Raw genomic sequence first — 26,435 nt, forward strand, 5'->3', positions numbered from 1 at the left:
CCCTGCGGTATAAATAAGATACGACAAAGCAGACATATTTGAAGTGTACAGCGTCTGGGTTTTGGCAATATGTGGTATAACCACTGTGATCAGTGTACGTATAGTGCGTTTTCATCCTCCCCAAAGCTCTTCCCGGTCAAATCTCAGCGCTCCGCCCCTAGCCTTGGCACCTGTTGATTTGCTCTTTATTTTGGTAGATGAGATTTGTCTTCCATAGTGTTCCATGTAAATGGAATCATACTGTATGTAATTTTTGTGCCAGATTTTTTCAATTATACTGTTTGTGAAATTTGTTGTCTTTCTCTTTTATTACTGAGTAGTGTTCCATTGTATGGATATATGCAGTTTTTTAATCCATTTACCTGTTGGTGGTCATTTGGATTGTTTATAGTTTTTGGCTTTTTTCAGGGTCTGCAAACTAAGTGGCCATCCACCTGTTTTTGTAAAAAAAGTTTGTTTTATTGGAAAGCAGCTATGCCCAATCCTTTCATGTTGTTTGCAGCTGCTTTGAGGCTACAGTGGCAGAGATGAGTATGAGTTATGACAGACCAACCACATGGCCCTCAAAGCCTAGTTTGTTACTAGCTGACATTTAAGCAAAGAGTATCAACCCTGCTGTTACATTTTGATAAAGCTGCCATGAACATTAGTGTATAGGCGTTTCTGTGGACATAAAACATTTTTCTTTCAGTTCTTAGAACTGGAATTGCTGGGTCATACAGAAGATATATGTTTAAGTAAATAAGAAGTTGAGTTTTTAAGAAACTGTTTAAAAGAATGAAGTCATGTGGTAGGGATAATGTTTAAGTATATAAAAAATTATCTGCAGTGATGGTACCATTTTATTTTTTTCCCAGTGATGTGTAAGAGTTACATTCACTCCATTTCCTCTCAAACATGTTGTATTTTCAGTTTTAAGACAGATTTTAGCCAATCTAGTAGGTGTACAGTAGTATCTCAGTGTGGTTTTAATTTGTATTTCTTTATGACTAATGATGTATTTTTATGTGCTTTTTGTTCATTTTTATGTCTTTGATGAAAAGTCTGTTAAAATCTTTTTCCTTTTGGTTTTGAATTTTGTCTGTAGTTAGGTAGTAAGAACTATTTGTATATTCTTAATGTAGGTATGTTGTTGTTTTGTGAATATTTTCTCCATTCTGTGGCTAAAAAGTTTTTATTAAAAAGGCTTCATTTTAGTTCTCCAGTTTTCTAGTTGTTTTAAGTGGGAGGGTAAATCTGGTCTGCTTTGTTAGGGCAGGGACAGTGGATTTATTTTTCTTCATTGCTGTATCCCTAGTGGCTAGCATAAAGTGTTGCAAAAGCTAGCATCCAAAGGTCTTTTCTGAATGAATTAGAATTAAGAATAACAATAATAGGAGGCATATATCACCTAGACCAGTTTTTTGAGAGTAAATGAGTTTTTTCTTTGTTACAGTTCTTATCAAATTGATGAAAAGTAAACATTCTTTTGTTCTTGTTGAAGTTTAAAAGGTGATAGTGATGCATTTTGGTCTTGGTGGCAGCACTCAGTCTTCTAGAAGGTCCTCATTATTTTGTGCACAAGTATTCTGCATATTACAAAATATAATCAAGCTTTCTTTTGTGTTCTCAAAACCAATTTGTTTTATAGGTATCATTTAGTCATTGCAGAGCAGGAAAAAAATTTTATTTATTTATTTTTTAAACATCTTTATTGGGGTATAATTGCTTTACAATGGTGTGTTAGTTTCTGCTTTATAACAAAGTGAATCAGTTATACATATACATATGTTCCCATATCTCTTCCCTCTTGCATCTTCCTCCCTCCCATCCTCCCTATCCGACCCCTCCAGGCGGTCACAAAGCACCAAGCTGATATCCCTGTGCTATGCGGCTGCTTCCCACTAGCTATCTACCTTACGTTTGGTAGTGTACATATGTCCATGTCTCTCTCTTGCTTTGTTACAGCTCACCCTTCCCCCTCCCCATATCCTCAAGTCCGTTCTGCAGTAGGTCTGTGTTGTCTTTATTCCTGTGTTATCCCTAGGTTCTTCATGACATTTTTTTTTTCTTAAATTCCATATATATGTGTTAGCATACGGTATTTGTCTTTCTCTTTCTGACTTACTCTGTGTGACAGACTCTAGGTCTATCCACCTCATTACAAATAGCTCAATTTCTTTTTATGGCTGAGTAATATTCCATTGTATATATGTGCCACATCTTCTTTATCCATTCATCTGATGATGGGCACTTAGGTTGTTTCCATCTCCGGGCTATTGTAAATAGAGCTGCAATGAACATTTTGGTACATGACTCTTTTTGAATTATGGTTTTCTCAGGGTATATGCCCGGTAGCGGGATTGCTGGGTCATATGGTAGTTCTATTTGTAATTTTTTAAGGAACCTCCATACTGTTCTCCATAGTGGCTGTACCAATTCACATTCCCACCAGCAGTGTAGGAGTGTTCCCTTTTCTCCACACCCTCTCCAGCATTTATTGTTTCTAGATTTTTTGATGATGCCCATTCTGACTGGTGTGAGATGATATCTCATTGTAGTTTTGATTTGCATTTCTCTAATGATTAATGATGTTGAGCATTCTTTCATGTGTTTGTTGGCAGTCTGCATATGTTCTTTGGAGAAATGTCTATTTAGGTCTTCCCATTTTTGGATTGGATTGTTTGTTTTTTTGTTATTGAGCTGCATGAGCTGCTTGTAAATTTTGGAAATTAATCCTTTGTAAGTTGCTTCATTTGCAAATATTTTCTCCCATTCTGAGGGTTGTCTTTTGGTCTTGTTTATGGTTTCCTTTGCTGTGCAAAAGCTTTGAAGTTTCATTAGGTCCCATTTGTTTATTTTTGTTTTTATTTCCATTTCTCTAGGAGGTGGGTCAAAAAGGATCTTGCTGTGATTTATGTCATAGAGTGTTCTGCCTGTTTTCCTCTAAGAGTTTGATAGTTTCTGGCCTTACATTTAGGTCTTTAATCCATTTTGACCTTATTTTTGTGTATGGTGTTAGGGAGTGATCTAATCTCATACTTTTACATGTACTTGTCCAGTTTTCCCAGCACCACTTATTAAAGAGGCTGTGCTTTCTCCACTGTACATTCCTGCCTCCTTTATCAAAGATAAGGTGACCATACGTGTGTGGGTTTATCTCTGGGCTTTCTATCCTGTTCCATTGATCTATCTTTCTGTTTTTGTGCCAGTACCATACTGTCTTGATTACTGTAGCCTTGTAGTATAGTCTGAAATCAGGGAGCCTGATTCCTCCAGCTCTGTTTTTCATTCTCAACGTTGCTTTGGCTATTCGGGGTCTTTTGTGTTTCCATACAAATTGTGAAATTTTTTGTTCTAGTTCTGTGAAAAATGCCAGTGGTAGTTTGATAGGGATTGCATTGAATCTGTAGATTGCTTTGGGTAGTAGAGTCATTTTCACAATGTTGATTCTTCCAATCCAAGAACATGGTATATCTCTCCATCTATTTGTATCATCTTTAATTTCTTTCATCAGTGTCTTATAATTTTCTGCATACAGGTCTTTTGCCTCCTTAGGTAGGTTTATTCCTAGATATTTTATTCTTTTTGTTGCAAAGGTAAATGGGAGTATTTTCTTGATTTCACTTTCAGATTTTTTGTCATTAGTGTATAGGAATGCCAGAGATTTCTGTGCATTAATTTTGTATCCTGCAACTTTACCGAATTCATTGATTAGCTCTAGTAGTTTTCTGGTAGCATCTTTAGGATTCTCTATGTATAGTATCATGTCATCTGCAAACAGTGACAGCTTTACTTCTTCTTTTCTGGTTTGGATTCCTTTTATTTCCTTTTCTTCTCTGATTGCTGTGGCTAAAACTTCCAAAACTATATTGAATAAGAGTGGTGAGAGTGGGCAACCTTGTCTTGTTCCTGATCTTAGTGGAAATGCTTTCAGTTTTTCACCATTGAGGATGATGTTGGCTGTGGGTTTGTCATATATGGCCTTTATTATGTTGAGGAAAGTTCCCTCTTTGCCTACTTTCTGCAGGGTTTTTCATAAATGGGTGTTGAATTTTGTCAAAAGCTTTCTCTGCATCTATTGAGATGATCATATGGTTTTTCTCCTTCAATTTGTTAATATGGTGTATCACATTGATTTGCGTATATTGAATAATCTTTGCATTCCTGGGATAAACCCCCCTTGATCATGGTATATGATCCTTTTAATGTGCTGTTGGATTCTGTTTGCTAGCATTTTGTTGAGGATTTTTGCATCTATGTTCATCAGTGATATTGGCCTGTAGTTTTCTTTCTTTGTGACATCCTTGTCTGGTTTTGGTATCAAGGTGATGGTGGCCTCGTAGAATGAATTTGGGAGTGTTCCTCCCTCTGCTATATTTTGGAAGAGTTTGAGAAGGATAGGTGTTGGCTCTTCTCTAAATGTTTGATAGAATTCGCCTGTGAAGCCATCGGGTCGTGGGCTTTTGTTTGTTTGTTGTTTGTTGTGATTTTTAATCACACTTTCAATTTCAGTGCTTGTAATTGGTCTGTTCATATTTTCTATTTCTTCCTGATTCAGTCTTGGCAGGTTGTGCATTTCTAAGAATTTTGTTCCAGTGATTTGAAAGAGAAGCATGGTATTCAGTGTTTCTTCATTAAAAAAAATTAATTTCGGGACTTCCCTGGTGGCGCAGTGGTTAGGACTCCGTGCTCCCAATGCAGGGGGCCTGGGTTTGGTCCCTGGTCAGGGAACTAGATCCCACATGCATGCTGCAACTAAGAGTTCGCATGCCACCACTAAGGAGCCCACATGCCGCAGCTAAGGAGCCCGCCTGCTCCAGCTAAGACCCGGTGCAACCAAATAAATAAACAAAATAATTTTTAAAAATTAATTTCATATGCATAAAAGAATGATCTTTGAATTAAAGTTCTTTGGGTAGTTTTTGTTGCTTTTGACAGATTTTTAAAACTTGCTTTGGAAGTTTTCTGACACATACACACTTTTTCTCCCAAGACTGAAGAATGAAAAGGCGTTGCGTCTTAAACTTATTGGTAAGTGGATATACTTATTTGAAGTTCTTCTCTATACCTATTTTCTTTTGACTCTCTTAGTAAAATACTATTTTTATCTAAGTGAATTTTCTCTACCAGACTTGATCAAAACAAAATAAAATCAATCAATAAACTCTGAGAACAAACTGTGTTAATAATATCTAGCTCAGTTTTCTAGAAACTGTTTGGTACCTACCTACCTGTTTTTATCCATCCCTCCCTTCCTGTCTCTCTCTCTCTCTTTCTCTCTCAAGTTTAATTCTAGCTCCCTGACCATTAGAATTATGAAGGATTTTGAAAACAATTCATATTTAATGATGTGAATATATACATCCTCAGTCTGTATCTCAGTGTCACAGTCTTTTTGTGTGTGTGACAAGTCTGAGATTTCAGAAGAGTGGCTATTAGGCTTTATAACCAAAATGAAAGGTATTTGAACCATTAACTCTAATGCTTTATCAGGCAATAGAATAGTATTTCTAAATGGTTTGTCAGTAATCCTGGGTAGGGCCATTTCTTGATTTGTAATATTGAGAAATCTAATTGAAAGTGACACCCCGATGGTCAGATTTACTCATAAGGATGAGGTCTGTCAGCTCCGTGATAATAAATGTCACTCATTCTGCACAGTATCGGGCAGATCTTGTATGCTTAAGATGTTTACTAACTTTGAGGCCCTGAACAGGTTACTTAACCTGTCTCTTCTAAATGGAGATAATAATAATAATAATCCTCATAGGATTGTAAAGGTCTTGACATAGTGCCTGCTGCTTATTAAATGTTCAGCAGATGTCATCTTCTTCATTAATTTGATCAGACTCTCATTTTTGTTATTTCGGATAAGTTCTGTCCTTTGCTTTATAAATACCTAGAACCTTCATGTTCTGTTAAGAGTGTTCTTTCCTTTTTTAAATTTTTTGTATCCTTACTGGATAAGAAATATATACAGAAAAGCGTCCCTCCTACCCTTGTCTCTTGCCCAAATTAAAATGTGACAATTTAATTTCTGACAGACTGATTTAGTTAGCTTTGAGCCCACACAAAACTTTATATTTAACTTTGAAATAAATTTTGATACTGTTTTAAACACATTGATGTTGAAAATTATAATGACTACCTCTGCTTGAATGATGACTTGTGGTGTTAAACTGTCTTGGTACTTGTTGTTATAGGTGAAAAACTGCAGTGGTTTCAAAATCATCTTGATCCCAAAAAAGTAGGATATTCAAAGAGAGATGCTTGTGAATTAATTGAAAGGTAAACACTGGGCATGTTATGAGCAAAGGGTCAGTAACAGGAATTCCCCAGCTTGATTCTTCAAGATTCAGAGTTCTATTCGGGATTTATAGATGAGCAAATGAGCTTTGTTATCAAGACTTTGGATTCTTATACTAGCTTAGCCATTTTAGTAGCTTTGTAACCTTTCTGGGCCTCAGAGTGGTAGTTAACCCAGTTTCTTGGCTTTCTGGAGGAATGTCATCTAAACTGACATCTAAAGATAGGGGTTAGCAGATTGAGGTGAGGTAGTTGGAGCCTCTAGGCAGAGAGAACAAGATCTGAAAGGCCCGGGGTGAGAGCAACATATTTAGTGATCTGCCAGACATTTAATAAGACTGAAATAATAGGTTCAAGGAGGGAATTGTGACAGGTAGGATAAACAACCAGCTTTTGAAAGATGTCAGATATCAGTGTAAGAGTTTGGACTTTATCGAAGGACCGTGGGAGACATAGTTACAGCAAGCACCTGAGATGGTCACATTTTTAAACTTTAGAAAGGTCACAGTTGGAGGAATGAGGAAAATGGATGAGGGGGCAGGCTTTGGCTGGGAGACTGCTGAGAGGCTGATGGAGCAGTCCAGGCAAGAGGTGATGGTGGGAGCAGTGTGGTGAAGAGAAATGAAAGAGTGCAGACCTTTGAAGGAAGCGGAAGTCCCCATCTTTAATGAAGACTTAGATGTGGCGTAAAAGGGAGAGAGGCGAGGAGTCAGGGGGGGCACTCGCATTCCTCACTTGGGCAGCTGGATGAATGGTTGTCCCAGAGGATGGAGCGGGTCGGGAGGGGGCGCCTAGGGGCAGCGCGGAGGCAAGGCCAGGGGTGACGTGTTAAGCCAGATGGAGATGTCCAGGAGGTGGCTGAGTACGTGGATACGGAGTTTGTTTAACAGACACTTTAATGGCAGGCTTTGATGTGGTCACAGGAATTTTGAAAATGGTTAAGTTACCACGAGAAGATCTGAGGTCTGAGAACTTAAGGAACTCAGAGGAATATAAAAACTTAAGGGACAGGCGAAGGCTGGGGATTATGGTGGGTTTTTTTTGGGGGGGGGGGAAGATTATGGTTTAAATGAACTGGTATAAGCCAAACAGAGACTCTGTAAGTCAGATCATTTTCTTGTTTTTCAGGTATTTAAATCGGTTCAGCAGTGAGCTGGAGCAGATTGAGTTACACAACAGCATCAAGGCCAGGCGGGGCCGGCGGCACTGCGCCCGAGAGGCGGCCATCAAGCAGACCACGGAGCGAGAGTGGCGGCAGTACAGGGGCTGCGGCCTCGGTAGGAGCGGGAGGGCGGCAGTATGGAGCTTGGTGTGTTCTCAGCGTACCTTCCCTTCTTTCTAGTCATATTTGGCTTTACTTATTCTATTTATTTAGTTTAGTTTGATTTTCTTCCTTTGATTTCCTTTCCTTTTGAGTGTTTGGAATAATTTCTGAATTCATCCTTTTTTTCCTCCTACGTTCCCCAAACTGCCAGTGTTGACAGTGAATTATCCTTCTACTGTGACAGTAAGGTTTTCCTCTCCCTTCCAGTGTATACTTGATTTGCTTTGTTCTAGAGTTATTACTTGCCCATCTCCAACCACATCGACGTTTCTTTAGAGTAAGTACTGTGTCCTCTTGTCTTTTTAAGTCTTGTAGTAAAGAGCTATACTTGTTGCAGCATTTCTTGAGAAATTATAGAAATCAAATTTTCTTTTTTAGCAGTAGCATTTCTTACAGTTCCTGAAGACAAGTATGTTGTGGGCTTAACAACACTGTCTGAAGAAAGGCGCTTAGGAGGAGAGGAGAGGGCACTTGTAAGGGCTTGCAAAGCCCAAAGTCAGGTGATGACCCAAGGGCTACATGGCCTGCAAATGGTGTTTGATTGGCTCACTAATTGTCAGTATAAAAAAATCTGCTGATTTCACATGAAAAGTGTAGATTTCTGGCTTCTCGTAAAACATGCGGTGGCCTGGCAGCAGCATCTGCTAGAGCAAAGTAGCGACTGTCCCTTTAGACTGGAGCGCTCAGCGTCCCGAGCCTGCCTTCATTCACATTCCCTGCCTGGTCCCTGTAGGCATCCCTGTGTGGATTTGCTTGGGAAGTACAGTAAATGAAATGCTTAAAGCAGCATTAGGTTTTTAAATTTTAATAATAACAATAGGGCCCTGAAGCAGATACCCTGTGGGTAACTGTTGTGTTGGTCCCGGCCTGTGCATAGTGATGCTGTGCGCCAGGAAGGCCTGGGGCGGCCTCCACAGGCATTCTCCCCACTGGAGCCAGTGTTGTGGCTGGACCCCACCCTCGTGGTTCTTACTGTGATTGTAGGGTGCACCTCAGCAAAAACCAGCAGGGAGCTTTGAAAAAAACAAGATTTAGTGCTTAAAAGTCCTGGATGGTACAGGACATGCCTGAGGGCCACACAGCGAGGTCTCCAGTAGAGAAAGAGGGAGGGAACAGGGACCTGGGGCCCTGCCTTTGTTAGGGTCATAGGCGGGATGCCTGGGGTTTCATGGGTTCAGTCTTCATAAAGGCGCCAGCAGGGGGAACGGGGTCACTCAGGTGGTCAGTTATCTGCGTTCCCCGGGGCTTTCTAATAGGGGAACTTCGTGGGGGAGGAGCCTGGTCCCTCACCTAGTTGTTTTGCTGGAGCTGCGTCAGTCTGGCCGTAGGTGGATCCATAGAGTTGGATGTCTTCGCAGCATATACCTCGACAGCTGGAAGGTTAGCATCAGGCACTTACCCTCAGTGACACTGTGAGCCCTGAGTAGATGGCAATCCCTCCACATGTTCCTAAGCAGTGAGTTTCTTCACTGAAAAAACAACAGAATAACTTTGGAACTAGATAGATCTGGACTTAAACCCTTACAGCTTACTATATAACAGGGCAGGTTTCTTCCCACCCACTCCCTGGCCTTGTTACCTTCTATTTAAAAATAGAGGTAAATAGTGCACCTCCTTCCCAGGTTGCTTAAAAGTCAAGAGAGGGGCTTCCCTGGTGGCGCAGTGGTTGAGAGTCCACCTGCCAATGCAGGGGACACGGGTTCGTGCCCCGGTCCGGGAAGATCCCACATGCCACAGAGCGGCTGGGCCCGTGAGCCATGGCCGCTGAGCCTGCGCGTCCGGAGCCTGTGCTCCGCAACGGGAGAGGCCACAACGGTGAGAGGCCCATGTACGGCAAAAAAAAAAAAAAAAAAGTCAGATGAGATTTCACGTATCAAGTGCCTGACACAGAACCTACTGTCCGGAGGTTGAGGGAGAGCTTTGGCCACTGTGTCCTTTTCACCTCAGTTTGTCTATGCTTGTAGTCTCCATTTCCTCATTTTTCCATTTTTATTGGAACCCCTTAATTAAGCTTTTGTAGCCACCACTCAACTAAAAGCCCTTGTCACCGAGGACCTTTAAGTTGCTAAGACACATAGTGCCTGTACTGGGCACTCATGTAGTCAACTTTTGTGCAGTGTTCGATACAGATGATCCCTTCATTTCTTGTCACACTTTTTATTTGGGGTAGAAGCCCCTGACCTTCCCTGGTTTTCCTCCAAGTTAACTGGCCATGACTTCAGTGTCCTGAGTTGAATCCCTCATAGCCTCACAAACTAAATATTGACCCAGGTCCCTGTCCTTGGGCCTCTTCTCTTTTCTCTTTACATGAATTCCTGAGTTGATGTCATTCAGTCCTGTGGTTTGAAATATCATTTAACTGCTCATAACTTCCAAATTTATATTCTCAATACTTGTCACTAGAACTCCAGACTTGCATTATCAAACTTGGGTTTCTCAGAGTATCTACTTGAATGTCTTACATGCATCTCCAACTTATGTCCCAAAGCAGAGTCCAGCTTTTCTCCTAAAACTTGCTTCTCCTGCAAGCTCCGTGTGTCTGTCAGTGATATCACCACTTGCCCCATCGCTCGTGTCAGAAACCCTGCCGATGGTTTCGCATTCCACACCCAGCTCATCAGCAGGATATACTTAAGAGTCTAATGGCTTGCCCTGCTGCCCCCAGCACCTCTGGCTCGAGCCACCACCATCTTAGCTCTGCCATCATGACAGCCTCCCAGGTGGTCTCTGTGCTCAGTCTGTTCAGCCTGCAGCCGCCTGGTTAATCAACAGTAATTGACGGCACACTCCAGGTCAGACATCTGCTGGTGGTGGAGCCAGTGCTAAAACTCACACCTCGTCTTCCAGTTATGCCACAGTCCTTATTCCAGATGCATGGAATGTGTCTGGTGAAAAAAACTTCAACTCTATCAAGTTTACAAGCATCTAGAAACATGTGGGCAGATTGTCACCAAATGCTGTGTTGATCAGGTTCAGAGAAGACAAGATAACTGACATCTCTCCCTCTTGCTCCATGGTGGTATAACTGTTCCTGACTCATTTTATTAGAATTTCTTAAAAAAAAAATTGTGCTTAATTTATACCTTTTAAACACCTGACCCCTTGTACTCATACTCTTATTTTCTGAAGCTATTGTAAAAGTCAGTATACAGTCATGTCAAACATTTTTATCTTTTTCATTAATTGATACTGGATTTTATTTAATATTTTATCCATTGGCCAGAATTTTTGCAGCAGTGTTCCAGTTTTTGTTAAACATGCCTCTGTGTTCCGTCAACAGGGATGACCCTTGCATATAGGTTTATGATCCACTTTCTAATCATGATAAGGAGCTGTCATACACCTAGTTTTCATTTAAACTGGGTTTAAATTTTATTGAACTTTATTGAACATCCATTGATCATAGTTTATTTGAAATTTTTTTACATTTTTAATAGTATTTTTTAATATTTAATAATCCTTGCATTCCTAAAACTCTACCTTGCCAAAGCGAACTATATGCTTGAAAAAATTGCACCTTTCACCAAGAAAATATGTAAAACAACTGAGCATGTTGTTGTAGGGGACCGATGGTTAGAATTTGCCAGGCACCTTTACTGTCTAAAAGGACAGAGTTTATTTTGTTGATAGGTTTGTTTTATTTTATAGAATTCTGTGGTAGAATACATTATTTAATAGTGTTCTTTTTGAATCACCTTCTTATAAAGTAAGTCCTTTATGCTTGCAAAACTTACTTTTCATTATAGCATTATAATCATGCATTGAAATTTTGTTTTTCTTTGGATGTTCTTGCTGTCTGTCAGTTATTATTGTTTCTGAGATAGTAAATGAGGAAACTATAAACGTTATCATAGAAAGCATTGCCTAATAGATATAAATTATTTTCTTTTCCAGAGATTCCAGACATTTTAAATGCAGGTAATCTGAAAACTTTTAGGTGAGTCTGTCTCTTTTGTTCTTTGAAGCTGCAAGTAAAATACCTAAGAGATAAACTTTCTTCCCTTTTGATTCTAGACGTTAGAGCTAAAAGAAAATTAGGAGGTTCTTTTTAACCTTTCCTCTTTCATCAGTTGAAGTAAGAATTTTCCTAAGTTTAGCATTTGTTTGAGATGCCTGATGTACACTGAAATAATGACCTGGTGCTTTTATTTGTTTTTCAAAATACTTTAAAATTCTTTAATATAGTACTTAAAGAACATGATATCCTTGTTCCTCCCTGGTTGTTATTTTTTAAAAAGATGAATTGTCAGCAGCAGACTTGTTGGCTGAGTCCTGTCCCCATACTGTTTGCAGCACCCCCTTATGGAGAGGGTGGCTAGTGGGAAGTGGTATGGGGAAATGGTTAAATCATAAAGAACCAGTTGCCCCAGTGGTCTCTCTAATAGTGCTGTGTGACCGAGAGACCAGTGAGTAGGATTTCCTGTTTTCAGTTTTCAAACATGGGTTCTTTGTCTTTAGAACATAATTTTTATTAATCATTTTGATACTAGCTAGACCATGTTGATCAGTCTGAAATTTTAATTGAAATTAGATACATTTAAGTCCATATTATTTGAAACCCTTAAGCTTATTTTATATTTTTATACTTCTGAATTCATAGAAAATATTTAATATTCATAAAATATTTGCTCTAATAGAATTGATCATATTTAAGAAGTGGTTCACTTTGTAGCCTAGGTACATGTATTTATAAGTACATGGAGCTTAAGATTGATTATACATTAATTTTTTTTGCCTGTAATGTTAAGAAATCAGATATATAAATGTTCTCTTTATTCCTAAAACAGTGTATGTTCTGCCTCCCCCAAAGAAAGCCAGAAATGAGAAGAAATTAGCCTAGACTGTTAGTATCAGAGTTCAGTTCTCAGAAGAATCTTCACATTGCTTGTAAAGTAATTGAACATAGGATTGTCACAGAAAAGCTGGGGTTGAAGAACTAAAAGTTTTCTATTATAACCAAAAAAATTGTTTGATTACGAAAACAATTGTGATTTACCATTGTGTGTGAAAAGAGAAACCTTTTCTGACTGTGCATTTTGGAGATTTTCCAGGATGATGTAGTTCCTACTTCAGAGATTCTTGATACCATATATGTCCTAATAGAGGGAAGTGTTTGGATTAGGGAGAATAAAAGAATGGAACGGAGTTTCCTTGTAACTTCTGCCTGATATTTTCCTGCATTGCTTTGGAAATTTTGAATTCTCTGTGCAGTTAACCGCTATTGTAGATTAATGAGAAAGTTCAGTTAAGTATGGAAAAAGCAAACCTCAGTTCTTGGGACATTTTTTTTTCTACTGCATTTATATTGTTTCTTTCTAGTGCATTTGAATCTGCTGTAAATTTGTAAACTTTCTTCTGCTTAGTTTTGAATATTGACTATTACTTCCCTACCTCACCACCCCTCTGCATTCTCTCTTTTGTCTAGAGAATGGGATTTTGATCTGAAGAAATTGCCGAACATTAAGATGAGAAAAATCTGTGCTAATGATGCAGTGCCTAAGAAGTGTAAGAAGAAACCTGTGACAGCTGCAGACAGAGACTTAGGAGAATTGGACCTGAAAGATGAATCAGGTGACACAGATGAGGAGATGACTGCAGTGGCCTAACTGTCTTTACTTGAGTTGAAAATAAACAATTTGAGAACTTCAAGTTACACTTGAATTGATTATGATAAATAACTGTCTCTACACAACAATTTGCTGTTTAGCTTATTCTCTTATGAGAATCCCATTTTCAGTTTCAAAAACAGTGTTACGATTTTAACTTAAAAATGAATGTTGCTTTATGTTTACATAAATATGTTCAGACCCTGCTTAAAAACCCAGACCGTTATAAAATCTTAAGAACTCGGGCTTCCCTGGCGGCGCAGTGGTTAGGAATCCGCCTGCCAATGCAGGGGACACGGGTTGGATCCCTGGCTCGGGAAGATCCCACATGCCACAGAGCAGCTAAGCCCATGAGCTACAACTACTGAAGCCCGCGCACCTGGAGCCCATGCTATGCAACAAGAGGAGCCACGGCAATGAGAAGCCCACGCACCGCAACGAAGAGTAGCCCCTGCTCACCGCAACTAGAGAAAGCCCGCACACAGCAACGAAGACCCAGCGCAGCCAAAAGTAAAACTGATAAATTTATATATTTAAAAAAAAAAATCTTAAGCACTCAAGGCTGTTTGAATGTTGCAGATACAAATCTGCAGAAATCCAGGTAAGTTAGGCAAAAAATATAGAAACCACAACAAAGGTTTGGATCACTTGTTTAATATACAAAGTCTGTTTTTCACAGGTAATTATTTTCTTTTCCTTTATTTGTCTTAGTACACATTATTCACAAAACAGTAAATCGTTCATGCAAGAGAATTAGGTAAAACCGAAAAAAGTACAAATGCTCAATCCCCCAAATTGCACACAGTTAAAATAATTTTTCCTTGTTTGTTTTAATGCAGTTTCAAATGGGCTTTCTTCGGATGTGGAGGAAACACTGCAGCCCAAAATAACAGTACTTCCTTTCAACTGTATTGACAGGTAAAATAGCACCTTTGGGCTGACTTAAGGAAAGAAAACTGATTTTCATCTTTCCTAATTAAAGTGTAAGTCCTACACAATTATCGTATGACAACTACCATAATGATAATGATAAGTTTTAAGAGCTCTACTTTGTTCCAAAATATTCATTGGCATGGCAAGGAAAGGTAAATTGTGTCAGGCAGATGCAAAAACCTTCCTCCCCACCTCTCCTCCATGACAATTAGAGTATCTTAGTGATGTCATTGCTCTAATGAGCTAGTTTTCCAGCCCAAATAAGTAGATGTTTTAGGGACCTTTTGCAAAACAAGGTAAGTGTGACTATGTGGCCATCTCTCTGGAACTATAATCACATGTAACAGCAGCTCGGAGTGAGAATAGATAGTTTTAGGGACCTTTTGCAAAACAAGATAAATGTAACTATGTGGCCATCTCTGGGACTATAATCACATGTAACAAGCTCGGAGTGAGATTTAATCCAAGGGCATTTTGAAAGACTCCAGAGTATATATATACTTGTCTTCCTTTTATTTCTCCATTGCTTTATATCCCAAGTCGATGGGAACATTTTTGTTTTGTTTGTTTACATTTTGTTTGTACTTAAGTTTAATTGCCCTTTGGGCTTCACTTTAAAAAAAAATACTGGATTTCATTTCTTTACAATTTAATCTTCGATTTTACACAATTAGAGTGACAGTTCTTTAAAAAATCAACAGCATAAATGTATGTTTTCTGGTATTGATAATACCACAGATTCATGATGATAAAAAGCCAAGGTTTTAGCAGAACTGTAAGTTTATTCTTCAGTTTCATTCTTTGTTTCAATTCCATTTTATTTCTTACATAAGCAGGTGAGCATGCTTCAAAAAATTGCCATTCCAGAGAGCAGTTTTTCTTTTTGAAGGGTATATCCAGTCCACAAAAGTGTTGTCACAAAGCCAAACCCGGTCATCGAAAGGACAAGTGTACCACTGCTACACAGAACATAAAAGAAAATAATCAACACTAGGTTTTAAATGCACATAGTTACTTCAGATTGTTTGAACTACCAACAGCCATTACAGGAAAACTTTTAAAGATTTAAATTCAGGAGTTCAGTGTTTAAAAAGAATAGCAGAATAATTTTGACTTTTAATGTGTTAGGGAGGTATATTATTTTCTCATTTCAAGAAAGTCAAAGCCTATTCAAGTTCATTTTGAGAATTTACGTATGGTTTTAAAACACCATGTCATTTTTTATCATTAATACAGTAATGCTTATCCTTACTTTTCATTCTAGAATTTCTTAGTGTTCGGTATGCCCCTTAATAAATTATTATTTATTAAGCCAATCGTCTTCCACTGTGAAATTATGCACTTACCTGTATTGCTAAAGTTTGGACAGAATTTAAATGGTATTTATGGTATAATTCAGGTAAATAATCCTTTTCCTTACAGAGCAAACACAAGAGAAATCAACATTTCTTTGTTTGCTGGTGGCTAGATTTTGTTCCCTCAGGAATATTGTAAACAACGGTTGCCAATGCTAAACCTCAGGAGAAATGGATTAGTAAAATGCTTAGGAAAATTATCAGAAAAGAATGAATCACATTTAATCCCTTGGGTGAGGTGCCATGGTTAAATCCCCTAAAGCTTCATTATCCATGAGTGTATTTATCTTAAACCTTGAAAATGGAAATTTAAGGAGTTAATACAAAGTACAGGTTGTTTAAGCTTCATATATTTTTAATTACACCACTATGTCTTTATTTGTGCAGAAATTTTGGTCTAGTTTAGTTGCCTCAACTTAGTTTTTCCTGTGCCTTCATTCCGTGCTCCTACAGCAAGTTTTAAGAAAGATGGGTTTTAAACCTTTTGTTTCCTGCCTGACTGAATACCTTGACGTTTTTCTCATGTATATACAGGAACAAACACATGCCACACACACACAAAGTTGATACTGTTGACCTTTGCTTTATTTCTAGAAACTGGGACTATTTGGACTCAGTGTCAGCCACTACTCATATCGAATCAAACTTCTCTTCAGTAAAAGGTTATTTCTCTTTTCTTTCCCTATGGTAACGTGTGAGTTTTGAAAAAGCCCACTGACAATTACAAAGTGCATCAATGTGATACCCAGATTTGTGCAATACGATACCCATGCTTTGGTTCTATGGCCATCACGGTTGCCTTTTCACAATAATAAATACGACAGCTAGCAAAAATAAATCACCTCATTTTATGTAAGACATCTCTCTTTGACAGGCCACACTATATTTATAATCATTAATCTAGCTCACTGCTATGTCATTCACATTTCAGTTTTACATGAATATGCAAAGAATACAATAATCAACTGAACTGTCAAACCTAAACAATTCAATTTATTACTTAGCATAGAATCTGTTGAATATTTTTGCCTCCCAGCTGAGCAAGGGAAATACTGTCAAATACAGTCTAATGCTTGGTCCTAACTACTCATCTGTCAAGTTGACGCCTCATTAAAAAAAAGGTACGTTTGACTCAACAAAGATATTAAATTATTTTCCCTATTATAAGTGCTTCACAGTAGCAAATAAGTTAATTTCAGAACTTACCACAGGCAGATTGCTTTGTAGTTTTGTTTTTTCACCCTTTAGAGAAATGGTAACTTCACCTAACTCAATTTGATTAATTTAGTGCTTTGTAAAATAGTATTTGTGATACTTTGAATAAAAGAGTGAATTAAGCTGCTGTTTTGAAAGATTCAATTGTTAAATGAAGCAGAGGCTTTGTCTCTAATTTTAGGGCTGCACTAGCCAATAAATTTAATTCAAATTGAGCTATGCTGTAAACATACTGGATTTTGAAGACTTGGTTCATAAAAAGAGCTGTAAAATAACTCAATACTTTTTTTATATTGATGACATTGAAATGATAACTTGGGTATATAGTGTTAAATAAATTCATTTCACCTATTTTTACTTTTTCTAATGGGGCTACTAGAAAATTTAAATTTGCATATGTGGCCTTCATTTGTGGCTATATTTCTGTTGGACAACACTGTTTTAGAGGGTCCAGGTGGAGTATACAAGGCTTCTGTGGGTATAACAGAGCTAATTAAACCCCAAAATCTCTGAAAATCATGATTTAAACATACTTCCAAGTATTAATATCTTGAAATGTGTATTGCATCTATTTTAACATGCATCTGTCAAAACAACTGGACTCCACTATAGCCATAAAACCTGTTAGCTGTCAAAGTATGAATATCAAAATATGCATCTTCTGAGTTTGCTTCTGATGTGCCTTAGGGATAATGCAGATAATTCAAGCTTAAAACCAAATGTGTTTGTCATTTCCAGATGAGAGAGTTAACATTACAAGGCCCTACAAGAAAGACACGTTGCAATTCAAGTCCATATTCTTGACCTTGCAATTCAAGTCCATATTCTTGACCTTGCCCTGTTACTGTGAAGACTCATGGGTCTGTCCAGTTAGCCTCTCCTCATTGCCTGAAAGCATCCCTTGCTCCAGCGGTCCTTGTCTCACAAATCATTCTCCAGCCAACTTTTCACATTTTCTCTTCACACTTGAGACTGCTTCATGGGATCCTGATCAATTTGGGATCCTGATCAATTTGGTGTTTCTTCTCCTTTCTTTTTGAGCAAAGAAAGGACAAATGAGTCAGAAAGAGGAGAGAAGATAATGAGGGTGACTAACTCAGGATCACTTCTGTCACTTGTAGTGGCTGAGGGCCAGGCGATACTCCAGTGACACGCTCCCGGCTGGCCCCATCACACAGGTATGACTTCGGGCGGGCCGCCCTCTGAAGGTGGCAGTGCGTTGGTCCCCGTTTGTAAGGCAGGCACTGCCCCGGCATCCTTGGCATCCGTGTTCACCGTGCAGGAGCAGTTCTTCTCCAGCCTCTTGGCCGTGTCGGGGCAGTTCTGCACAAAGATCACGCGGTTGTAGGCCTTCAGCCTGCGCCACAGCTGAACGTAGACCTTGCACTGTACGTACATGAAGACCAAACCTCCCGTGAAGCCGATGGCCACCACAACCAGTTTTGTCCAAAATGGCCATTCAAGGACACCTGTGAAATAAAAGAGAGAACATTACCACCAAGTCTTTATTGATGGATTTGGTGATTCTTTTCCTATGGTTCCTTCAAAGGATCATGCCAGCCCGTTAATACATAGATCAGGAATATATTCTTAACTAGTAAAAATTATAACCTGTTGCTTAATTGCCTTAAATATTCTCGAGGTATTGCCAAAATTGTACATGAAAAAATTCTCTCCCCTACCCCTGTAATGATGTCTCTCATCTCTCTTAGCCATCAAGAACCTACTGTGATCATCAGATACTTACTTCGACATTTCAGCTAAATCTTTAAGGAAGTGAAAGAATCAGACTTTAGGATCCTCTTAAGGTAATGTAATAGGTACATGTGTGGGATTGTACCCATGGGTTCCCTCCCCACCCTCATTACCTTTAAAATTAAAAAAAGAGAAAGAAAGAAAGAAGCTGCCACATCTCAGAATTCCTGAGTACAGACATGCATAAGATTTAGAATTTTAGTCACTTGTTTTCTTATCAATCTTATTTTTGTTACTGAGAACCATCTCTTTCTTAGACATCAATCAATATTTTCTCTTAATTTCCATCACCGTAAGTAGAAATGGACTTTCTTTCACAAAGAGTCACGAGCATTTCTGTAACTACAACAGTATTTACACCACACATAATTATAAATGTTACCAAGAGACCACCTCTTGCCAACATTAGGATGGTATGGAGGATGTGATAGCTGCCGTCATTCATGTGAGAGACCGTCAAGTAAAAGAGAAGGGTGGGTTGGAAACCACACTTTAGGGAAGTTGGGTTTTACTTACTTGTAACAGTGAATAGAGTTATAAGAAACGTCCTGTCTATATCCTGTCTATATTTTGTAAGAGTGACAATTATGAATACTTTATGCCTCTGGAAGCAAAATGGACCCCTGCCCCGTTTGCCTCACGTTGAAGGGCTTGCCTTGTTCCTTAATCCTGTCTATGCCTGACTCACTGAGCTGGGGGGACCAGCAGCTTACAACTGGGGGTAGTTGTGTGCCCTGGGCCACTGTGCAGTGTCTGGAGATGCCACTGAGCAGTGTCTGGAGATGCCGATCGTTATACCTGGTGTTGGGCGGGTGCTACTGACTTCTTAGTAAGTCCTGTGGTGCTGCTTTGCCAGCATCCCGCAATGTGTAGGACAGCAAGGAGTTAACCTAGTCCAAAATGCCAATAGTGCTGAGCTTGAGAAACCCTGTTGCAGAAAATGATCACGTTTCTTTAGAAATTTAGGATTTTTGCTCTCAGCTGTTCAATTGAGCACTAGTGTCTCCTTGTTTAGAAGGATGTTAACCACAGACAAGCTGAAGTGTGTTTTGTCTCCCATTGTTAGGGAAATCCCCATGGATTACATCTCATTTTCCCCTCTGATTCCTAAATGACACTACCACCTGTGCCCTGGAAGTGCCTGGAGATTCTCTCCTTCCAAGCCTCTGCCCATGATATTTCTTCTCTCAGAATTTTGCTTCTCTATTTCTGAATGTCTACCTGTCCCACAAAACCTGACTCAGAAATAATTTCCAGCTGGGAATAAGCGTTCTCACTCTTCCAGTTTCATGTTATTTTTACACCTGTGGCATGAGTCGCTCTCTGACATAAGTTATTTGTTCTCTGCTGTGCCATAACCTTGACAGTGCAGGATCTACGTCTGGTTGGTCTTTGTTTTCCACACTGCCTTGCTCAGTGGACATTTTAAGGATGAAGGAAAGCTTTTAATATATATAAAGCTTTGATATATGTCTTTCTCTCTCTGACTGACTTCACTCAGTATGACAACCTCTAGGTCCATCCATGTTGCTGCAAATGGCATTATTCTTTTTTACGGCTAATATTCTATTGTATATATGTACCACTTCTTTATCCATTCCTCTGTTGACGGACATTTAGGTTGCTTCCATGTCTTGGCTATTGTAAATAGTGCTGCTGTGAACACTGGGGTGCATGTGTCTTTTTGAATTATGGTTTTCTCTGGATATATGCCCAGACTGCTGGATCATACGGTAGTTGTATATTTAGTTTTTTAAGGATCCTCCATACCGTTCTCCATAATGGTTGTAACAATTTACATTCCCACCAACAGTGCAAGACGGTTCCTTTTCTTCACACCCTCGCCAGCATTTGTTGTTTGTAGACTTTTTGATGATGGCCATTCTGACTGGTGTGAGGTGATACCTCAGTGTAGTTTTGATTTGCATTTCTCTAATGATCAGTGATGTTGAGCGTTCTTTCATGTGTTTGTTGACAATCCGTATATCTTCGGAGAAATTTCTATTTAGGTCTGCTGCCAATTTTGGATTGGGTTGTATGTTTTTTTGATATTGAGCTGAATGAGCTGCTTGTAAATTCTGAAGATTAATCTTTTGTCAGTTGCTTCATTTGCAAATGTTTTCTCCCATTCTGGGCTTTTAGTCTTGTTTACAGTTTACTGTGCAAAAGCTTTGAAGTTTGATTAGGTCTCATCCGTTTATTTTTGTTTCATTTCCATTTCTCTAGGAGCTAGGTCTCATCCGTTTATTTTTGTTTCATTTCCATTTCTCTAGGAGCTGGGTCAAAAAGGATCTTGCTGTGATTTATGTCATAGAGTGTTCTGCCTATGTTTTCCTCTGCGAGTTTGATAGTGTCTGGCCTTACATTTAGGTCTTTAATCCATTTTGAGTTTATTTTTGTGAATAGAGTTAGGGAGTGTTCTAATTTCATTCTTTCACACGTAGCTGTCCAGTTTTCCCAGCACCACTTATTGGAGGCTGTATTTTCTGCACTGTATATTCTTGACTCCTTTATCAAAGATAAGGTGACCATATGTGCTTCGGTTTATCTCTGGGCTTTCTCCTGTTGCATTGACCTACATTTCTGTTTTTCTGCCAGTACCATATTGTCTTGATTACTGTAGCTTTGTAGTATAGTCTGAAGTCCATGAGCCTGATTCCTCCAGCTCCATTTTTCTTTCTCAAGATTGCTTTGGCTATTCAGGGTCTTTTGTGTTTCCATATAAATTGTGAATTTTTTTTGTTCTAGTTCTGTGAAAAATGTCATTGGTAGTTTGATAGGGATTGCACTGAATCTGTAGATTGCTTTGGGTAGTATAGTCATCTTCCAATCCAAGAACATGGATATCTCTCCATCTAATCATCTTCAATTTCGTTCATCAGTGTCTTGTAGTTTTCTGCATATAGGTTTTTTTTCTCCTTAGGTAGGTTTATTGCTAGGTATTTTATTCTTTTTGTTGCAATAACAAATGGGAGTGATTCCTTAATTTCTCTTTCAGATTTTTCATCATTAGTGTATAGAAATGCCAGAGATTTCTGTGCATTAACTTTGTATCCTGCTACTTTACCAAATTCATTGATTAGCTCTTTAGGATTCTCTATGTATAGTATCATGTCATCTGCAAACAGTGACAGCTTTACTTCTTCTTTTCCGATTTGGATTCCTTTTATTTCCTTTTCTTCTCTGATTGCTGTGGCTAAAACTTCCAAAACTATGTGGAATAATAGTGGGGAGAATGGGCGGGCAACCTTGTCTTGTTCCTGATCTTAGTGGAAATGGTTTCAGTTTTTCACCATTGAGAATGAAGTTGGCGGTGGGTTTGTCATGTATGGCCTTTATTATCTTGAGGTAAGTTCTCTCTATGCCTACTTTCTGGAGGGTTTTTTATCATAAAACTGTTGCATTTTGTCAAAAGCCTTTTCTATTGAAATGATCATATGGTTTTTCACCTTCATTTGTTAATATGGTGTATCACATTGATTGATTTGCATATATTGAAGAATCCTTGCATTCCTGGGATAAACCCCACTTGATCATGGTGTATGATCCTTTTAATGTGCTGCTGGATTCTGTTTGCTAGTATTTTGTTGAGGATTTTTGCATCTGTGTTCATCAGTGATATTGGCCTGTAGTGTTCTTTCTTTGTGACATCCTTGTCTGGTTTTGGTATCAGGGTGATGGTGGCCTCGTGGAATGAATTTCCTCCCTCTGTCATATTTTGGAAGAGTTTGAGAAGGATAGGTGTTAGCTCTTCTGTGAAGCCATCTGGTCCTGGGCTTTTGTTTGTTGGAAGATTTTAAATCACAGTCTCAATTTCAGTGCTTGTGACTGGTGTGCTCTCATGATCCTTTGTATTTCTGCAGTGTCAGTTGATAAGTCTGGCTAATGGTTTACCAATTTTGTTTATCTTCTCAAAGAACCACTTTTTAGTTTTATTGATCTTTGCTATTATCTCCTTCATTTCTCTGATCTTTATTATGATTTCTTTTCTTCTGCTAACTTTGGGGTTTTTTTGTTCTTCTTTCTCTAATTGCTGTAGGTGTAAGTTTAGGTAGTTTATTTGAGATTTTTCATGTTTCTTGAGGTATGATTGTATAGCTATAAACTTCCCTCTTAGAACTGCTTTTCCTGCATCCCATAGGCTTTGGGTCATTTTGTTTCCATTGTCATTTCTTTCTTGGTATTTTTTGATTTCCTCTTTGATTTTTTCAGTGATATCTTGCTTATTTAGTAGCATATTGTTTAGCCTCCATGTGTTTGTATTTTTTTACAGATTTTTTTTTCCTTTTCTTTTCCCCTGTAATTGATATCTAGTCTCATAGTGTTGTGGTCGGAAAAGATACTTGATACAATTTCAATTTTCTTAAATCTACCAAGGCTTGATTTGTGACACAAGATATGATCTATCCTGGAGAGTGTTCCATGAGCACTTGAGAAGAAAGTGTATTCTGTTGTTTTTGGATGGAATGTCCTATAAATATCAATTAAGTCCATCTTGTTTAATGTATCATTTAAAGCTTGTGTTTCCTTCTTTACTTTCATTTTGGATGATCTGTCCATTGGTGAAAGTGGGGTGTTAAAGTCCCCTACTATGAATGTGTTACTGTCGAATTCTCCTTTTATGGCTGTTAGTATTTGCCTTATGTATTGAGGTGCTCCTATGTTGGAGGCATAAATATTTACAATTGTTATATCTTCTTCTTGGATCGATCCCTTGATCATTATGTAGTGTCCTTCTTTGTCTCTTCTAATAGTCTTTATTTTAAAGTCTGTTTTGTCTGATATGAGAATTGCTACTCAGGCTTTCTTTTGATTTCCACTTGCACGGAATATCTTTTTCCATCCCCTCACTTTCAGTCTGTATTTGTCCCTAGGTTTGAAATGGGTCTCTTGTAGACAGCAAACATATGGGTCTTGTTTTTGTATCCATTCAGCCAATCTGTATCTTTTTGGTGTGAGCATTTAGTCCATTTACATTTAAGGTAATTATCGATATGTATGTTCCTATTCCCATTTTCTTAATTGTTTTGGGTTTGTTATTGTAGGTCTTTTCCTTCTTTTGTGTTTCCTGCCTAGAGAAGTTCCTTTAGTATTTGTTGTAAAGCTGGTTTGGTGGCACTGAATTCTCTTAGCTTTTGCTTGTCGGTAAAGGTTTTAATTTCTCCATCAAATCTGAATGAGATCCTTGCTAGGTAATCTTGGTTAGAGGTTTTTCCCTTTAAATATGTCCTGCCACTCCCTTCCTGCTTGCAGAGTTTCTGCTGAAAGGTCAGCTGTTTACCTTATGGGGATTCCCTTGTATGTATTTGTTGTTTTTCCCTTGCTACTTTTAATATCTCTTCTTTGTATTTAATTTGATACTTTGATTAATATGTGTCTTGGCATGTTTCTCCTTGGATTTATCCTGTATGGGACTCTCTGCACTTCCTGGACTTGATTAACTATTTCCTTTACCATATTAGAGAAGTTTTCAACTATAATCTCTTCAAATATTTTCTCAGTCCCTTTTTCTCTTCTTCTTCTGGGACCCCTATATTTCGAATGTTGGTGTGTTTGGTGTTGTCCCAGAGGTCTCTAAGACTGTCCAATTTTTCATTCTTATTTCTTTATTCTGTCTGCAGTAGTTATTTCCACTATTTTATCTTCCAGGTCCCTTATCTGTTTTTCTGCCTCACTTATTCTGCTATTGATTCCTTCTAGAGAATTTTTTTTTTGCAGTACACAGGCCTCTCACTGTTGTGGCCCCTCCTGTTGCACAGCACAGGCTCCAGACACGCAGGCTCAGTGGCTATAGCTCACGGGCCCAGCCACTCCACGGCATGTGGGATCTTCCCAGACCAGGGCATGAACCTGTGTCCCCTGCATTAGCAGGCGGACTCTCAACCACTGCGCCACCAGGGAAGCCCTTTCTATAGAATTTTAAATTCATTTATTGTGTTGTTCATCATTGTGTATTTGCTCGTTAGTTATTCTAGGTCCTTGTTAAACGTTTCTTGTATTCTCTCCATTGTATTTCCATGATTTTGGATCATCTTTACTATCATTTCTCTGAATTCTTTTTCAGGTAGACTGCTTATTTCCTCTTCATTTGTTAGGTCTGGTGGGTTTTTACCTTGCTCCTTCATCTGCTATGTTTTTATCTGTCTTCTCGTTTTGCTTAAGTTACTGTGTTTGGGGTCTCCTATTTGCAGGCTGCAGGTTCATAGTTCCCATTGTTTTTGGTGTTTGCCCCCAGTGGCTAAGGTTGGTTCAGTGGGTTATGTAGGCTTCCTGGTGGAGGGGACTAGTGCCTATGTTTCTATTCATGTATTCCACAGATGCAGGTACATCAAGTTGATGGAGATTTAATCCGCTGCTCCTGAGGCTTCTGGGAGAGATTTCCCTTTCTCTTCTTTGTTCGCACAGCTCCTGGGGTTCAGCTTTGGATTTGGACCCGCCTTTGCATGTAGGTCACTGGAGGGCGTCTGTTCTTCATTCAGTGTTCTTCATTCAGACAGGATGGGGTTAAAGAAGCGGCTGATTTGGGGGCTCTGGCTCACTCAGGCTGGGGGGAGGGAGGGCCATGGATGCTGGGCGAGCTTGCGGCGGCAGAGGCCAGTGTGATGTTGCACCAGCCGGAGGCGCGCCGTGCGTTCTCCTGGGGAAGTTGTCCCTGGATCACGGGACCCTGGCAGTGGCGGGCTGCACAGGCTCCCAGGAGGGGAGGTGTGGAGAGTGACCTGTGCTCGCACACAGGCTTCTTGGTGGCGACAGCAGCAGCCTTAGCGTCTCATGCCCGTCTCTGGTGTCCGCGCTGATAGCCACAGCTCGCGCCCGTCTCTGGAGCTCCTTTAAGCAGCGCCCTTAATACCCTCTCCTCGTAATCCCCTCTCCTCGCGCACCAGGAAAGAAAGAGGGAAGAAAAAGACTCTTGCCTCTTCGGCAAGTCCAGACTTTTCCCCGGACTCCCTCCCGGCTAGCTGTGGCGCACCCCCTGCAGGCTGTGTTCACGCCGCCAACCCCAGTCCTCTCCCTGGGATCCGACCGAAGCCCGAGCCTCAGCTCCCAGGCCCACCCACCCTGGCGGGTGAGCAGACAAGCCTCCCGGGCTGGTGAGTGCCGGTCGGCACCGATCCTCTGTGCGGGAATCTCCCCGCTTTGCCCTCCGCACCCGTTGCTGTGCTCTCCTCCGCGGCTCCGAAGCTCCTCCCCTCCGCCACCCGCAGTCCCCGCCCGCGAAGGGGCTCCTGACGTTTCCTCCTTCACAGCTCCCTCCCACTGGTGCAGGTCCCGTCCCTATTCTTTTGTCTCTGTTTTCTTTTTTCTTTTGCCCTACCCAGGTACGTGGGGGAGTTTCTTGCCGTTTGGGAGGTCTGAGGTCTTCTGCCAGCGTTCAGTAGGTGTTCTGTAGGAGTTGTTCCATGTGTAGATGTATTTCTGATGTATCTGTGGGGAGGAAGGTGATCTCCGCGTCTTACTTTTCAGCCACGTTGAAGGTCTCTCTTGAAGGTCTCTCTCTCCTTAACTAATTTTTATTGTGAGTAAACATGAATGATACATGTGCAGTTTGTATAAACAAACACTTTGTTTCTTTTTTTAAAAAATAATTTAGTATGTGGGGGTTTTTTGTTTTGTTGTTTTTTTATAAATTTATTTTTGTCTGCGTTGGGTCTTCGTTGCTGTTTGTGGTCTCTAGTTGTTTCGAGCAGGGGCTACTCTTCGTTGTGGTGCACAGGCTTCTCATTGCGGTGCCTTCTCTTGTTTCAGAGCACAGGATCTAGGTGCAGGAGCTTCAGTAGTTGTGGCTCGCGGCCTCTGGAGTGCAGGCTCACTAGTTGCGGTGCACGGCCTTAGTTGTTCCGCGGCATGTGGGATCTTCCCGGACCAGGACTCAAACTCGTGTCCCCTGATTGGCAGGTGGATTCTTACCCACTGCACCACCAGGGAAGCCCTAAACAAACACCTTGTTTCCATTTATCT

At 39.6% G+C, this 26,435-nt stretch overlaps 2 protein-coding genes across 9 annotated transcripts in view; one reads left to right on the top strand and one right to left on the bottom strand.

Annotated features, from left to right (window-relative positions):
• Positions 1-26,435, top strand: part of TMA16 (translation machinery associated 16 homolog) — a 62,880-nt gene that overhangs the window by 21,591 nt on the left and 14,854 nt on the right. For 2 of the 7 annotated variants that reach the window (XR_003795451.1, XR_003795450.1), the window contains exons 3-11: positions 4,976-5,013; positions 6,186-6,270; positions 7,417-7,565; positions 11,507-11,549; positions 13,038-13,183; positions 14,058-14,136; positions 16,101-16,168; positions 17,768-17,899; positions 18,434-18,529. Coding sequence is in view for 4 of the 7 variants with exons in the window: in XM_029234570.1 (XP_029090403.1) it covers positions 4,976-5,013; positions 6,186-6,270; positions 7,417-7,565; positions 11,507-11,549; positions 13,038-13,183; positions 14,058-14,136; positions 16,101-16,168; positions 17,768-17,871 (712 nt within the window). In the remaining 3 variants the exon portion in view is untranslated. Of the gene's footprint in view, positions 1-4,975; positions 5,014-6,185; positions 6,271-7,416; positions 7,566-11,506; positions 11,550-13,037; positions 13,259-14,057; positions 14,137-16,100; positions 16,169-16,542; positions 16,605-17,767; positions 17,900-18,433; positions 19,373-26,435 lie in introns of those variants that run through there. The other 5 variants (XR_003795452.1, XM_029234570.1, XM_029234571.1 and 2 more) reach the window with 5 other exon arrangements.
• Positions 17,862-26,435, bottom strand: part of MARCH1 (membrane associated ring-CH-type finger 1) — a 324,508-nt gene continuing 315,934 nt past the window's right edge. For both annotated transcript variants that reach the window (XM_029234568.1, XM_029234569.1), the window contains one exon: positions 17,862-18,190. In XM_029234568.1, the coding sequence (XP_029090401.1) occupies positions 17,892-18,190 (299 nt within the window). In that variant the 3' untranslated portion in view covers positions 17,862-17,891. The remainder of the gene's footprint in view (positions 18,191-26,435) is intronic.

This window comes from Monodon monoceros, unplaced genomic scaffold (assembly GCF_005190385.1).
Source record: "Monodon monoceros isolate NGI ecotype Baffin Bay Population unplaced genomic scaffold, NGI_Narwhal_1 Super_Scaffold_20, whole genome shotgun sequence".
NCBI classification, from domain to species: Eukaryota; Metazoa; Chordata; class Mammalia; order Artiodactyla; family Monodontidae; genus Monodon; species Monodon monoceros.